This window comes from Eublepharis macularius, chromosome 1, assembly GCF_028583425.1.
Source record: "Eublepharis macularius isolate TG4126 chromosome 1, MPM_Emac_v1.0, whole genome shotgun sequence".
NCBI classification, from domain to species: Eukaryota; Metazoa; Chordata; class Lepidosauria; order Squamata; family Eublepharidae; genus Eublepharis; species Eublepharis macularius.
Genome location: NC_072790.1, coordinates 30,942,436 through 30,955,283, shown reverse-complemented (window position 1 = coordinate 30,955,283; position 12,848 = coordinate 30,942,436). Strand labels below are relative to the sequence as shown.

Sequence of the window (12,848 nt, the reverse complement as noted above, 5' to 3'; positions counted from 1 at the left end):
TCATTTCTTACCATAGTCCCCATGGCAGCTGTTTCTCTCCTTTCCACCAGGATACTTTTTTCATTTTTTTAAAAATCAGTAATAACTATCACAATAGCATTATGTTATAATAATCTATGGCAACAATGTTCTAGGTTTTATTCTTTTTAAAAAAACATAAGTAAGCATCTAGCCCTTTTAGTTGCAGAGTTATAAGGAGAAATGTGCAGTCCTGTTATAGCTCTTATAGCAACAGAAAGTAAGTCTTTTAAGCCCTGGGGTGTGCTAATAGGAAATCTGGGGTGTTTAAACACGGGCATTATCTTAGAGTGCAAGCATGATCTTGTTGCTTAGATTTACCTGCATAGCAATGGAGCAGTTCATTGGGGAAAATCAATTTGATTTTTGGAGAGGGGGGGTGTTCCTCCTTTTAATTAATGAAGAAGGCTTTTGGTCTGGTTGCTGCAGAAGAAAAGTGGGAATTGTAATGCTGAAAGATACTCTGGGGTTAGGGCTGATCTCTCAGAGGAGTTGGCCGTATTATTTTCTTCTTTAACTCAGGAAGGGAGATAGATTGTCTTGTCTGATGACTCCACACTCTTCTTGTTCATCACTAACTGGTTTGAATATTTCCAGGGGATCTCATCAGAAAGAAAACAAATATCTGGTTGTGGTGACGGACGGCCATCCCTTGGACGGTTACAAAGAGCCCTGTGGGGGACTGGAAGATGCTGTCAACGAAGCAAAGCACCTGGGGATCAAAGTGTTCTCCATTGCCATTTCTCCAGACCATCTGGTACAAAGCATGCACACATGGGTGTTGTTAGAACCAGGGCTCATTTTGAGGGGGAATGCGCAGGAACACAGTTCTGGCAGTTCCCCAAAGAGGTCACATGTCAGGTGGCCCCACCCACCTGACTCTCGGCCATTTTGGGCCCGTTTCAGCCTGGATTGGGGCCAAAACAACCCGGATCAGGCCTCTGACGGGTGCTGGATCACTCTCCCACTCAGCAGCGGCCCGTTCCTGACCATTTTGGGCCCCTTTTCAGACCTTTTTCAGACCCTTTTTTGCCATTTTGGGCCTAATTTTAGCCCTGAATGGCCATGATTGGGTCCAAAACAGCCAGGATAGGTGATGTCAGGGGGTGTGGCATATGCAAATCAGTTATGCTAGCGGCACACTTCTGGTGCTGTTAAGGGGTGTGGCATACGCTAATGAGTTGTGCTAATGAGTTATGCTGATGAGTTCCTCCAGCTCTTTTTCTATGAAATGACCGCTGGTTAGAACTGCTGTCCATAAGCAAAGGGCATTGGAGTAGAGACAGGACATTACTTAGCTGATCCAGTGGCTATTCAGGCTCTTAACAGTGAAATCCTAAGCAGAGTTACTCCAATCTAGGCCCAATCTAAGCTTAAACTGGAGTAACTCTGTTTAGGATTTCACTGTTAATGTCCCATGAATTGAGAGGAGACGGCTCTCATCTGAACTTTGAACTTTCATCTTCCTTGAGGCATCAGTGCATATTCTCCACTGATGGCATCTCTAGACAATACTTTTCTGCATGGGCTTGCACTCATTTTAACGTGCTCCATGCAGTCACACGGCAGCTGCGAGGAGCTGCTTGTTAAAAAAATGGGCTCGGAACATCGCTGGGAGTGACGAGGAGAAATTTCTGCCTCCCCCCCGCTCCCCCTGCAGTTTTCTAATGTGAAAACTGCGCGGAGGATGTTATTTTGCCAATGTTGTTGCTCAACGTGAAGAATCTGCTCCATGTGGTATGCTTCTGCATCACCAGAAAATGATGTCATTTCTGGCACGATGCAGAAGCAGTGGATCGTGATGGGGCCGGGTCTCTGAAACTCGGCCCAAAGCATAGCATTGTGCGGAGTTTTAGAGACTCGGCCCTGGAGTGACCTGTCGCTTCTGCATCACACTGGAAATGATGTCATTTTCTAGCGACGCATAAGCATGCATGCCCATTTCAGCTGCATTCCTCCCAGGCGGAGTGCATGCAGTTGGGTCGGTCCCCCGTACCTTTTCCTACCACCAGCCAGGTGAGTGGTGGCAGGGGGTAAATCTTGGACCTTCTGCATGGAAGGCAGATGTTCTACTGCTGAGCCATGACACTTTCCTCTGCAGGAAGTTAGTGTTGCCGACCCCAAAGCCTTTGGGGTTCACTTAGGGTTGCCAAAGTCCAGGATGGGCCTGGAGATCTCCCAGTGTTACAACCAGTCTCTAGCCCACAGAAATAAGTTCCCCTGCAGAGAATAGCTGCTTTGGAGGGTGAACTCTATACCTGCTGAGGTCCCGAAACTTTGTTTTTCCCGGGCTCCACTCCCAAATCTGCATGAATTTCCCCCAACCCAGAGTTGGCAACCCTAGGTTCACCTTTTGCAGGAACTAAAATCCACATTCGGTAGGTGCAGCTACCAAGGACAATCCTCAATATAGCCCATGACAGTCATCTAAAAAGGCACGGCCCAGCCTTTCAGTTGGCCGGGATCTGCAAGAATGGGTCGGTAATGATGCTAAAAAATGTTATAAAACTCCACTATGATTTACAGGTAAAGGGCTGCTAGGTAGAATGCTCCAGCCCAGCCCTCCTTATCATGGCACCTGTCACTCATGACTGCCTCAGTCATGGTTAGACACCTCAAGAGTTAAGGTGCCCAAATATGGCAATATTATTATTCTTCCCCTGTGGATTAAATAACTGCAGTTCTTCCCTTGATTTTGGAGGTCGCTGCTGCCTTCGTAGTTGGCACAGGGAAGACCTCAGTTGCTCAGATGAATTTCAAAAGAACTAGGAAGGGATCAAGGCAGTGCCCAGAGCTTTCCAAGCCCTTTGGCATCTCACGTGGCTCTGTGATTGTTCTCCCCTAGGAAACCAGGCTGAGCGTCATTGCCACCGACCACACCTATCGTCGCAATTTCACCGCAACAGCACCTCAGCACGAGCTTGAGAAAACGATCGACATCATCACTAATATGATTGTGAGTCTTGCCTCTCTGCTTCTTGTCTGCCTGACACATTTCCAAGGCTTCCTTGTTACTTCCCATCTCAACCCTTGATTTCTTTGTTGTTTTTTCATTTCAGACGGAGAACGTGGAGCACTCGGTAAGTTTTTCCACTGTTTTTCAGCTGGGGAATAATGTTCAGCCTGGCAACCAGTGGGAGGGTTGGGGGCAGGGGACATGTGCAACATCGGCACAGACATCAGTACATCTTTTCCAGGCGCAACCCAGAAGCAACTGTGGGTAGCTCTAGGAATCACCTAAAGCTCTATGGTAAACTCTGTGCTCTTACCATATTTTTTCTAGTGATTTCTAGAGCTACCCTATTGGACTTGCAAGGCAAATATAATTGGCAGTGCAGGATTCCATTGTTTAGAGAGGAGGGTAGGGGGGTTAGGCATTATGTGGTAGGCCCCAAACATACTCCTGTGTAGATCACAGGGCCAGAAATCTCCTGCGAGAAATAATCTTTATATCTGCTGATAAAAAGTGCTGGTAAATTCTCAATGTTGAAGCAGTTGACTGGGAAGCAATCAACAGTTTCTTCAAAATACACGGTGTCAGAACCCATCCGCAGAAACAATCCTCTTGCCTGTTGCAAGTTGTTGCTCTGCTGTCTACTACCCCACATTTTCAAGCATCTGTGGGAAGTGGTAATATCAGCGTTTACCATATCATTCTTGATTGACTGTCTCCATCCAAAGCCCCCACCAATGGGCAGAAGGGTGTCAGGTTTAGGTTGTCCTTGGCTGATTTCTTCTTGATCCTTGTCATGGCAGATGTCTGCCAGAGGAGGCGCATGGAGATTAGTATGGAAGTTTTCGGAGGAGAAACTGAGGGCCAAGCTACAAGTGACGAATGACACTTGAACGGCAAGTGAACAGACTCACACGTATTCCTCCCTGTTCACTGGGGCTCCACTTGTGCTCCACTTGATCATGTGATTGAGTGTAGTGCAAGTGGAGCGCAAGTGAACAGGGAGGAATACATGTGAGTCTGTTCACTTGCCGTTCAAGTGTCATTCGTCACTTGTGGCTTGGCCCTTAGTACGAGTGCATTGTACATGCAGTAAGGCAGACAGTTTTATATATTTATTTACATATTTTTTTGCACATTTTTATAGGCAAAGTAGCTTGCATGAATAAAATCAATATTCCTTATTCTGATGGAAATGACATTAAAAAGAAGCCTATACAATTACGTTTGGAACCTCATCAACACTTTATTGCCTGTCCCAGCAATGCAATATCGCTGTGTCTTGTAGTTTCAAGTTGCTCACATTAGTGTTCCATTAGTCCAAGAACCACAAGTCTAGTTTGCTGTCTATAGAGGCCAGAGGTGTGGCATGTCCCTTGGCCCTCTTCGACCTGACCGAAGCAAACCTTGGGATAGTTTTCCATTTCATTTGGCTCAGAAGATCGCTCTTCTGTGAAAGTAACCCTCTTCCTCTAACGGTGTGCTTTCTCTTTGTTGACAGTGCTGCTCGTACGAATGCCAGGTAAGCACCACCAGAATTACTTTCTCGTATTTTATCTCTACTCATTTGGAATCACGGTTCTCAATATTAATTATCTGTTGTTTGTTCTATTTTTAGCCTGCCCGAGGTCCCCCGGGACCCATCGGAGATTCAGGATACGAGGTAGGTTTCTCGGTCAACCTGCCATTTCTTCAAAGCTGAGCAAGGTTGGGGTTGGAGTTGATGCAAACACTCTGTTGGAAAGCTTTTCATAGACCTTAGACTGAAAAATAGTTTGGATTTGTGAAGATGTGTACATTCTTTTGAGATGTTTAGCATTTCTTAAGGCACTTGCTTAAAGCTGCCTTCTGAAAGCAGGGGTGCCATCTCGTCTCACGCTGTGATTCTAATTCTTGTCCAGGGAGAGGTCCGGCATTATTTTTTCTGCACGCTTGGGGTGTACCACCCTCTCTTATAATTCAAAAATGTCGTGTTCTGAATCAAAGGTTGTAGCAGCAAAGATGATCAGAATGCAGCGGGCGTGGTTTACAAGGGGGAAGAGGTTCTCGGGCCCTCTTGCCCCTTCCTCCACCGGTTCCACAGCTCTCTGTCTGTTTGCATCACTGAATTCTATGCAAATCAGCATAGTATGGAAATGATATCATAGCTTTCCTGGTGTTTTTTTTTTCCAGGGAGAAAGAGGGAAGCCCGGCATGCCAGGTGAAAAAGGAGACTCTGGGGAGCCTGTAAGTAGAACAATATATTTGACTTTGAGTGGGGAATAGTTGGGTTATGGAATCCCTTATTGGGGTAAATGTATTTAATTATTCCTTCGAAATATCCTCTAGGTGCCATGAAGGTACCATCATTTGGGGAGGGGCAATTCGGGACTGATTTGCTTTGCACGACAAACCTATTTGTGGAGGTGAACCCCATGTAAAGTACGAAGGGGAGATGTCTATAAATAAGCCGTGGATCCCTGTTGGGGGAACCATTGGCCTGTCTCTAGTACTTTGGTATCCGTCCAGCAGATGTTCCATGTGCTTAGCTGCAAGAAAGTCCCAGGTATTTACTAGCATGAATTCTCCCTAGAAGCTAAAATGACAAAACTGAGGCTATTGTACTTTGGTCACATCATGAGAAGACAAGACTCCCTGGGAAAGTCAATAATGCTAGGAGAAGTGGAAGGCAGTAGGAAAAGAAGAAGACACAAAATGAGATCGCTTGACTCAATAAAGAAAGCCACATCCACCGGTTTGCATGATCTGAGCAAGTCTGTTAATGGCTGATTCCGCACACGTTGGCTAATGCACTTTCAATGCACTTTATCAATCGTTTGAGGTGGATTTTTTGTTCCGCGCACAAAAAAATCCATTCCAAATGACCTATAAAGAGGATTGGAAGTGCATTATCCAATGTGTGCGGAATCACTCAATGATAGGACATTCATTCAGAGGCCTTTCATTCATAGGTCTTTCATTCATAGGGTCGCCATAGGTTGGAGGTGACTTGATGGCACATAACACACACACAAAATAACACTTGAAACGTAACATTTGCCACGTAAATGTGAACTTCCCTCCCCTCACTGTTGCCCTGTATCAATTCACAAGGTCAGTTACATTTTGGAAAACAGTATGATTTAATCACAGCTCTTGGAAAATTCCAATATTTTTAGAGTAATAATATTGCAACGTGTAGCACTTCCACAGTGATGAAATTCCCACTCTTGGACAACTGCTGAAAGTGCAGGATCCTGACCTTCTATCGTATCTGGTAATCCTGGTTGTAGTTTACAGTTTCCTAGGCTAAAAGCCATGTATTGACTTCTGCAAAGGTGATCCACAAGCAGACTTTTCATATCTGTATCCAGCTTAGATGTATTGTGATAGCGATCCGGGCCCCCTTGCGCTGGCTTTTCATGAGAATATGGCTGGATCTCTCTCTCTCTCTCTCTAGGGCCGATAATTGTTGTAAAGAACTGGCTATGTATGTCGAGAGCTAGATCAAGTACCATTTCACAAACCTGAATTCATGGTCTAATAAACCAGTTTACTGTGCCTGTTTTATTGTACAGCCACAGACATGTTTGACCTTTTTATTTTTTTGCAATTGACTGATGTGCCAATTGTTCAGGGATCTGTGACCTACTCTAGCGTCTTAGACACAGTTCTTAGTTTTTCCTGAGTTTCAAATACACACACACAAGTAGCAGTGTGGATAGCTGAGACTAGCCTGATCACGTCAGAGCTCAGAAACTGAGCAGCGTCAGCCATCCTTAAGTACTTGGAGAGGGGACTACCAAGAAAGACTAGGGTCACTGTGTAGAGGAAGGCAACGGCAAACCACCTCTTTTCATCTCTTGCCTTGAGAACCCCGTGGTGGGGGTCCCCTTGAGTCAGTTGTGACTTGATGGCTCATTTTATGTTATACACACATACTTATTTTGTGTATAAGAGAATGGGTGGGTTGGCTTTATTGTTATCTTTCTGAGGATTACTAAACAACTGGAAATATTTTAGGTTTGTGATAACATTCTTAAGCATTTTGTAAAGGAATTTTTTTAAAAAAAATTATTATCAGAAATGTTTTACATAAGAGTTTCCAGGACTGGCCGTTGGGGTAATCCGTGACCCTGCAAATTGCATGTTTAAACGGTGAATGACCGTAGTGATGACTCAGTGTTTTCAAAAGGGCTTTTAGCCTCAAATCTTCCTTAATTTAATTTGAAGCTCTCGGAACAGTTTTCACAGGAAACGGTACAGTCACTTGTTGCCTCCTAAGAACGGGGCACTCAATTTCATGTATCAAAACCTTTGGCTAAGAATTGCAACCCTGTGGGGGTTTGTAAATAAAGATTTTTCTGTCCAGTTTCCTTCTTCTCCTATCCTAGCATGGCACCAGTTGGTTTTTTGGCTGGTAAATGATGTTGGGAGTAAGGACCGTGCCCTGGACTTGGATAGCTCAGGCAAGCCCGATCTCGTCAGATCTCAGAAGCTAAGCAGGGGCGGCCTTGGGTAGTGATTGGATGGGAGACCTCCAACAAAGACCAGGGTTGCAGAGGCAGGCCATGGCAAACCACCTCTGTTAGTCTCTTGCCATGAAAACCCCACCAGGGGTCGCCATAAGTCAGCTATGACTTGAGAGCACTCTCCACCACAAGGAAAGACCATATCTGAAGCCCTGTTTAGATGGGAAAGTGCTCCTCAGCTTCTCTCTAGAAAAGCTTTCTCTTGTTCCAGAATCTCATCATTGAAAGGGTTTTTTTTTTAAAAAAAGTTGTTCTTGACCACAAGGGATTCCTCTGACTCACAGTTCCCTTCGATTTCTTTCTTTGACTGCATTTTGGAATCTGCCTCTTTCAGAGTACAAACAAGGCAGTGTTACTTGAGTGTGTTCAGGATCAAATTTGCTGAAGGGTGGAGGAAACGTAGTGTTCCCTCCTCTCTTTTTTTAAAACGAGGCCTTTTGGCTGGGGGGTGGGGAGAGATGATGAGCTTCTCCCCCATCCACAAATAGCCCGTTACACACCTTGTTTGTGTTGAGTTTGGAAGCCCAGGAAACAGCCCTTCATTCACAGCAGACATTTCTTTCGGTTTTCGTTTCATGCCAAATGGTGAATAACCTAGACCATGCTATTACTGAAGTCTTCATGTTGACTATTGCAGGGGAAAAGATTGCCTTCCCAATGGACAGAAGACATTGCTAGCTTCCTTTTAATCAGTTATAAGGCTCGGGACACAATGCAATATTATAAATACATAGAAGCCTTCATTTTTTATCCAGTCAGAGCTCTACAGTACTCTGGGAGTCTCGGTGTGTGGACAGAGGAATGGCAGAAGTGGTTTTAACACACATTTGCTGTATTTCAAAATATTTGTTTCCTGGGCAGAGGATGTGTGCGAATCCATTCTACCACAGTGTGGAATAAGCAGGCTCTCTTCAGCCCAAAATACATTTACATGTTGGTTCAGATCCGAGAGAGAAGCAATGCCTTCTCAAATGTTATCATTGATAAATACTAAAGTATCGGCCTATAAAGCGTTCTAACTAAATCCAGGCAAATCAGCCTAAAGATGTCATCAAGCACAGTCTGGAAAAGTCATATTCATAGTTGCTGCATTTTGTCACACATATATGGGGGGGGGGGGGTGCCTGAGAGAAGGAGAGAATATTTCCAATAGAAGAGCAAGATTTGTGCCCTTAAAGGCCAACAAGATGTTCAGATATAGGTTTTCAAGCTGTTCTATCTTCCTACCTGAAACTGTCTTCCAATAGAAGGATTCAGATACTTATTTATTTTATTTGTCTTATACCCCACCCTTCCCACAAGCGGGCTCAGGGTAGCTTAAAACAAAACTATGCAATTAAAACATCATGACAATATAAAACCAATTTAACAGTTAAAATCCAGGCGCTTCTAAACAATACCAGGCTACTATGAAACTGCTCTAAAACCACAGGTGCAGTCATGATATAGGCCCAGGCCGGTTGCAGGTGGGGCATGGTGGTCAGGAAAGGGGACAATCTGGCTTTTAGCCAAAGGCCCAGCAGAACATCTCCGTCTTGCAGGCCCTGCAGAACATTAAACAGTCCTGCAGGGCTTGGATCTCCATTGGGTGTGCATTCCACCAGGCTGGGGCCAGGTAGGGTTGCCACCAGTCTCTCGCTAGGGCTGGGGGATGCCCCGCTCTCACACTCCACCCCCTGCCCCCGCTTACATGGCCGGTGGGGGAGGAACGTGCTTCCTGGGGTGTGCTCCTACACATTACAGCAGCCCAATTTGGGCCCACTGTGGCCCAATTTGGGCTCAAATCAGGCCACAGTGGAGCGCAGGAGCATTTCAAGGCCTGCATGATGACATCACTTTCCGGATGTGACATCATCACACAAGCCAGGAGTGCAATGGTCAAGCAAGGAGAGATCGCAAGGTAAGTGCCAGGTTTCCCAACTCCTGCCCAGGGGGTAGGGCAACCTGGCAACACTACAGCCAGGGCAGAAGAGGCCCTGGGCCTAGTCAAGGCCAGCTGAATGTCCCTTGGTCTGGGGAACCACCAAGATAAGCTCTGCTTATCCGCAGAGCGCAAGGCCCTGCAGGGGACATAAAAGGAGACGTAGTCCTTAATGGGAGAAGTGGCATGCTGTGTGTGATAGCTGTTTCTGGATGCAGGTCTCAAGATTTTGGTCCATATGAGAAGAACTTCTATTGGACTGCTGTCTTCAGTTTAAGGTTACCGAACTCCAGGGCGGGGGGCTGGCATTCTCCCGGAATCACAGCTGCTCTGCAGACTACAGAGGTCAATTCTAGGAGAAAATGGCTGTTGCAGAGGACACATTCTGCACAGCATCACATCCCTGCTGAGCTCCCTTCCTAGTCTCTGCATTCTGTAGGCACCACCCCCAAATCTCCAGATATTGCCTGTGATGGAGCTGGCAACCTTGTGTTCCGCATCATTTTTGATGGCTGCTCTTATTTCTTTACTCTAGGGGAAGCAAGGTGACCCTGGACCTGTCGGTTACCAAGGGATGAAGGTGAGCGTGATTTCCTTCATAACATAGTTCTTATATCTCAGAATTAAATTTTGTCTCCACTTTGCTCATATTCATGTTCTTTCTTCTTGTCCTCTCTAGGGAGAAAAAGGAACTCGAGGTGACAAGGCAAGTATGCTGTTGATTGGTTGATAATGCAATCCTATGCCTATTTATTTAGAAGTCCCACTGTTTTTAATAGGACTTACTTCCAGGTAGGGGTGCATTCCACTGCAGTCTTATACTCTGCACTTATATTTTTAAATTTACTTTTAAACTGTTGTTATTTCTCCCCCTAGTTTCTTCGGGCATTTGACTCTTCCACATACTGTTCCACAGGGCTTTTTTTCAGCTGGAACATGGTGGAACGGAGTTCCGGAACCTCTAGAAAATGGTCACATGGCCGGTGGCCCCACCCCCTGATCTCCAGACAGAGGGGAGTTGAGATTGCCCTCTGCGGAGGGCAATCTCAACTCCCCTCTGTCTGGAGATCAGGGGGCGGGGCCACCACCCATGTGACCATTTTCTCCTAGGGCAACCCACTGAGTTCCACCACCTCTTTCCCCAGAAAAAAAACCCTGCTGCTCCCTGTCTACAATGCTTTTTTTTCTTCTGGTCCCAATACCTTTCCGAACAGCACTGCATGCCAAATATTGGGATGTCATGGTTTGGTGTATTTTATCTCCTTGTGAAGCAAGCATCACTTCACACAGCTGCACCAGCAAACATATCCCTCCACGAATCACTGGCCTGATTCCTTGTATGGCAATAGGGAGATCAGCTTGGTGAAGACCCATGGCTATTATGCCCAGTTGAGCATAATGATACAGTTATTGCATTTTCTGAAAAAATGTGCATTCTGCCCCATGGCAAGTTGAATTCAGTGAAGACAGCAACTGAATTCTGTGTAAATGGTGTCCAATGTGTACATTTTCTTCTACCTTTGAGAGGTAGAGCAAGGCATTGTGCATGATTCTGAAATGCTGCCTCCTGTAATTGCTACAAAGGCTGTTTTGCATCCTCTCTGATTTCTGAGAAATTACCAGGCGTACCTCACACACTTTCAAGCCTGCTTTCCCTAGCAGCTGAAATTTGCTTTTTTAAAGGGGGAGAAATGAAAGTTGAAATTCATAGACATTGCAGTTCTACAACTAATACACAGTCTGTGGCATCTCTGAGGTCCCATCCTATTGCAGCCTATATTTGGCCTTTGCTGTTAACATCAGTTGGTGAGCAGTTAAGATAAAGAGGGGGTTCTGCTTGAAATTATTCAAGAAAAAGGAAAAACTTTCTTTCCCCTGTGGCAGAGCCAAGCAAGTTAAGTTACACGTCGGTTGACAACTACTGTGGATGGAAACAGAAAGGCTGTGTGTTTCTGTTTCCCATCTACTTGCCTTCCATTATTTAACACAAGACCAAGGGACTAACCTTTTCCTCCAGTTTAGGTAGGTGGCCTATGAGCTCAAAGCAGGTTCCTTAAAAGACAGTCTTTTCTAAATCCTCTTTTCTTACCCACAGGGCTCCAGAGGTGCAAAGGGATCCAAGGTATGTGTGTCTTTTGTTTATTCATTGTTCTTAAATTCTGCTTTTCATCCCATGCGGCATACAAAAGATTCCCAGTTTCGGCCGTTTTGCTGCATCCTGCAACTTCCAACCAGCCCCAGGGCCTGGAAGTTTTCTTTTGTTGATGTTACTTTACAGGATTTTACTGAAGAAAAACGGTCATGTTTTTGGCACTCATTCTTCTCTTTTTCCGATTTCAGGGGGAGAAGGGCAAGCGGGGCATTGATGGCATTGACGGCAAGAAGGTAGGTTGCGGCATTTGATCTTTGCCCCTTTCAGAGGTCTCTCATTCCCCCTGTTAAGGACCAGTAATAGTAACTACTATTCATTACCAACTTTTTAAAGTTGAAAAACAACTGAAAACATCTAAAATAAATAAGCTAGAACAAAACTGTATGAAATAAATGGTCGTAACTGTCCTGAAAAGGTTCATTCCAGAGAAAATCCACAGATGTTATAGGGATAGCCAGCTCTCTTGATGGAATGAGTCCACCCAGAAAGTCCTTCAGCCTAAATTTCTGCCAAACTGACAAAGTGAAACGGGGGGGGGGGGGGGGGATGTCTCTCCTCCCACAATGTATCGAAGTAATTCCTTCTATCACAGTGCTTTCTCCAACCATTACTCTGTGCAGGTCTCATTTCGAGGGGGAATGCACAAGAATGCAGTTCCGGCAGTTCCCCAAAGAGGTCACATGTCAGGTGGCCCCGCCCACCTGACTCTCGGCCATTTTGGGCCTGTTTCGGCCTGGATCGGGGCCAAAACGGCCTGGATCGGGTCTCTGACGGGTGGTGGATCACTCTCCCGCTCATCAGCAGCCCAATCCTGACCATTTTGGGCCCCTTTTCAGGCATTTTCAGCCCCTTTTTGCCATTTCGGGCCCAATTTCAGCCCTGAATGGCCAGGATTCGGTCCAAAACAGCCAGAATAGGTGGTGTCAGGGGGTGTGGCATATGCAAATCAATTATACTAATGACACACTTCTGGTGATGGCAGGAGGCGTGGCATATGCTAATGAGTTATGCTAATGAGTCCCTCCAGCTCTTTTTCTACGAAATGACCCCAGCCTCTGTGCCTGAATGCTGTATCCCCAAATAGCCCTTTCCACTCTTTGAGAATCTGACTGATTGCTTTGCCAGTTGATTGCAAAGGCAATTAACTCTCTTCTCTCCCTACAGGGCGAACATGGATTTCATGGATTACCTGGATGCAAAGGTTCCCCTGGATTTGATGTACGTACTTTTAACAGATTATGTTTATAGCCCCAATGGCCAGCCATAGAGGTGAGCACTCAGTTGTGAGGGCAG

The 12,848-nt window shown here is 45.6% G+C and overlaps 1 protein-coding gene across 1 annotated transcript in view; it reads left to right on the top strand.

Moving 5' to 3' along the window:
* COL6A1 (collagen type VI alpha 1 chain) overlaps positions 1–12,848 on the top strand; it is a 65,005-nt gene that overhangs the window by 12,539 nt on the left and 39,618 nt on the right. The window contains exons 4-14 of the mRNA XM_054978062.1: positions 616–775; positions 2,864–2,974; positions 3,078–3,098; positions 4,473–4,493; positions 4,590–4,634; positions 5,144–5,197; positions 9,939–9,983; positions 10,083–10,109; positions 11,499–11,525; positions 11,744–11,788; positions 12,720–12,773. Of these exons, the coding sequence (XP_054834037.1) occupies positions 616–775; positions 2,864–2,974; positions 3,078–3,098; positions 4,473–4,493; positions 4,590–4,634; positions 5,144–5,197; positions 9,939–9,983; positions 10,083–10,109; positions 11,499–11,525; positions 11,744–11,788; positions 12,720–12,773 (610 nt within the window). The remainder of the gene's footprint in view (positions 1–615; positions 776–2,863; positions 2,975–3,077; positions 3,099–4,472; positions 4,494–4,589; positions 4,635–5,143; positions 5,198–9,938; positions 9,984–10,082; positions 10,110–11,498; positions 11,526–11,743; positions 11,789–12,719; positions 12,774–12,848) is intronic.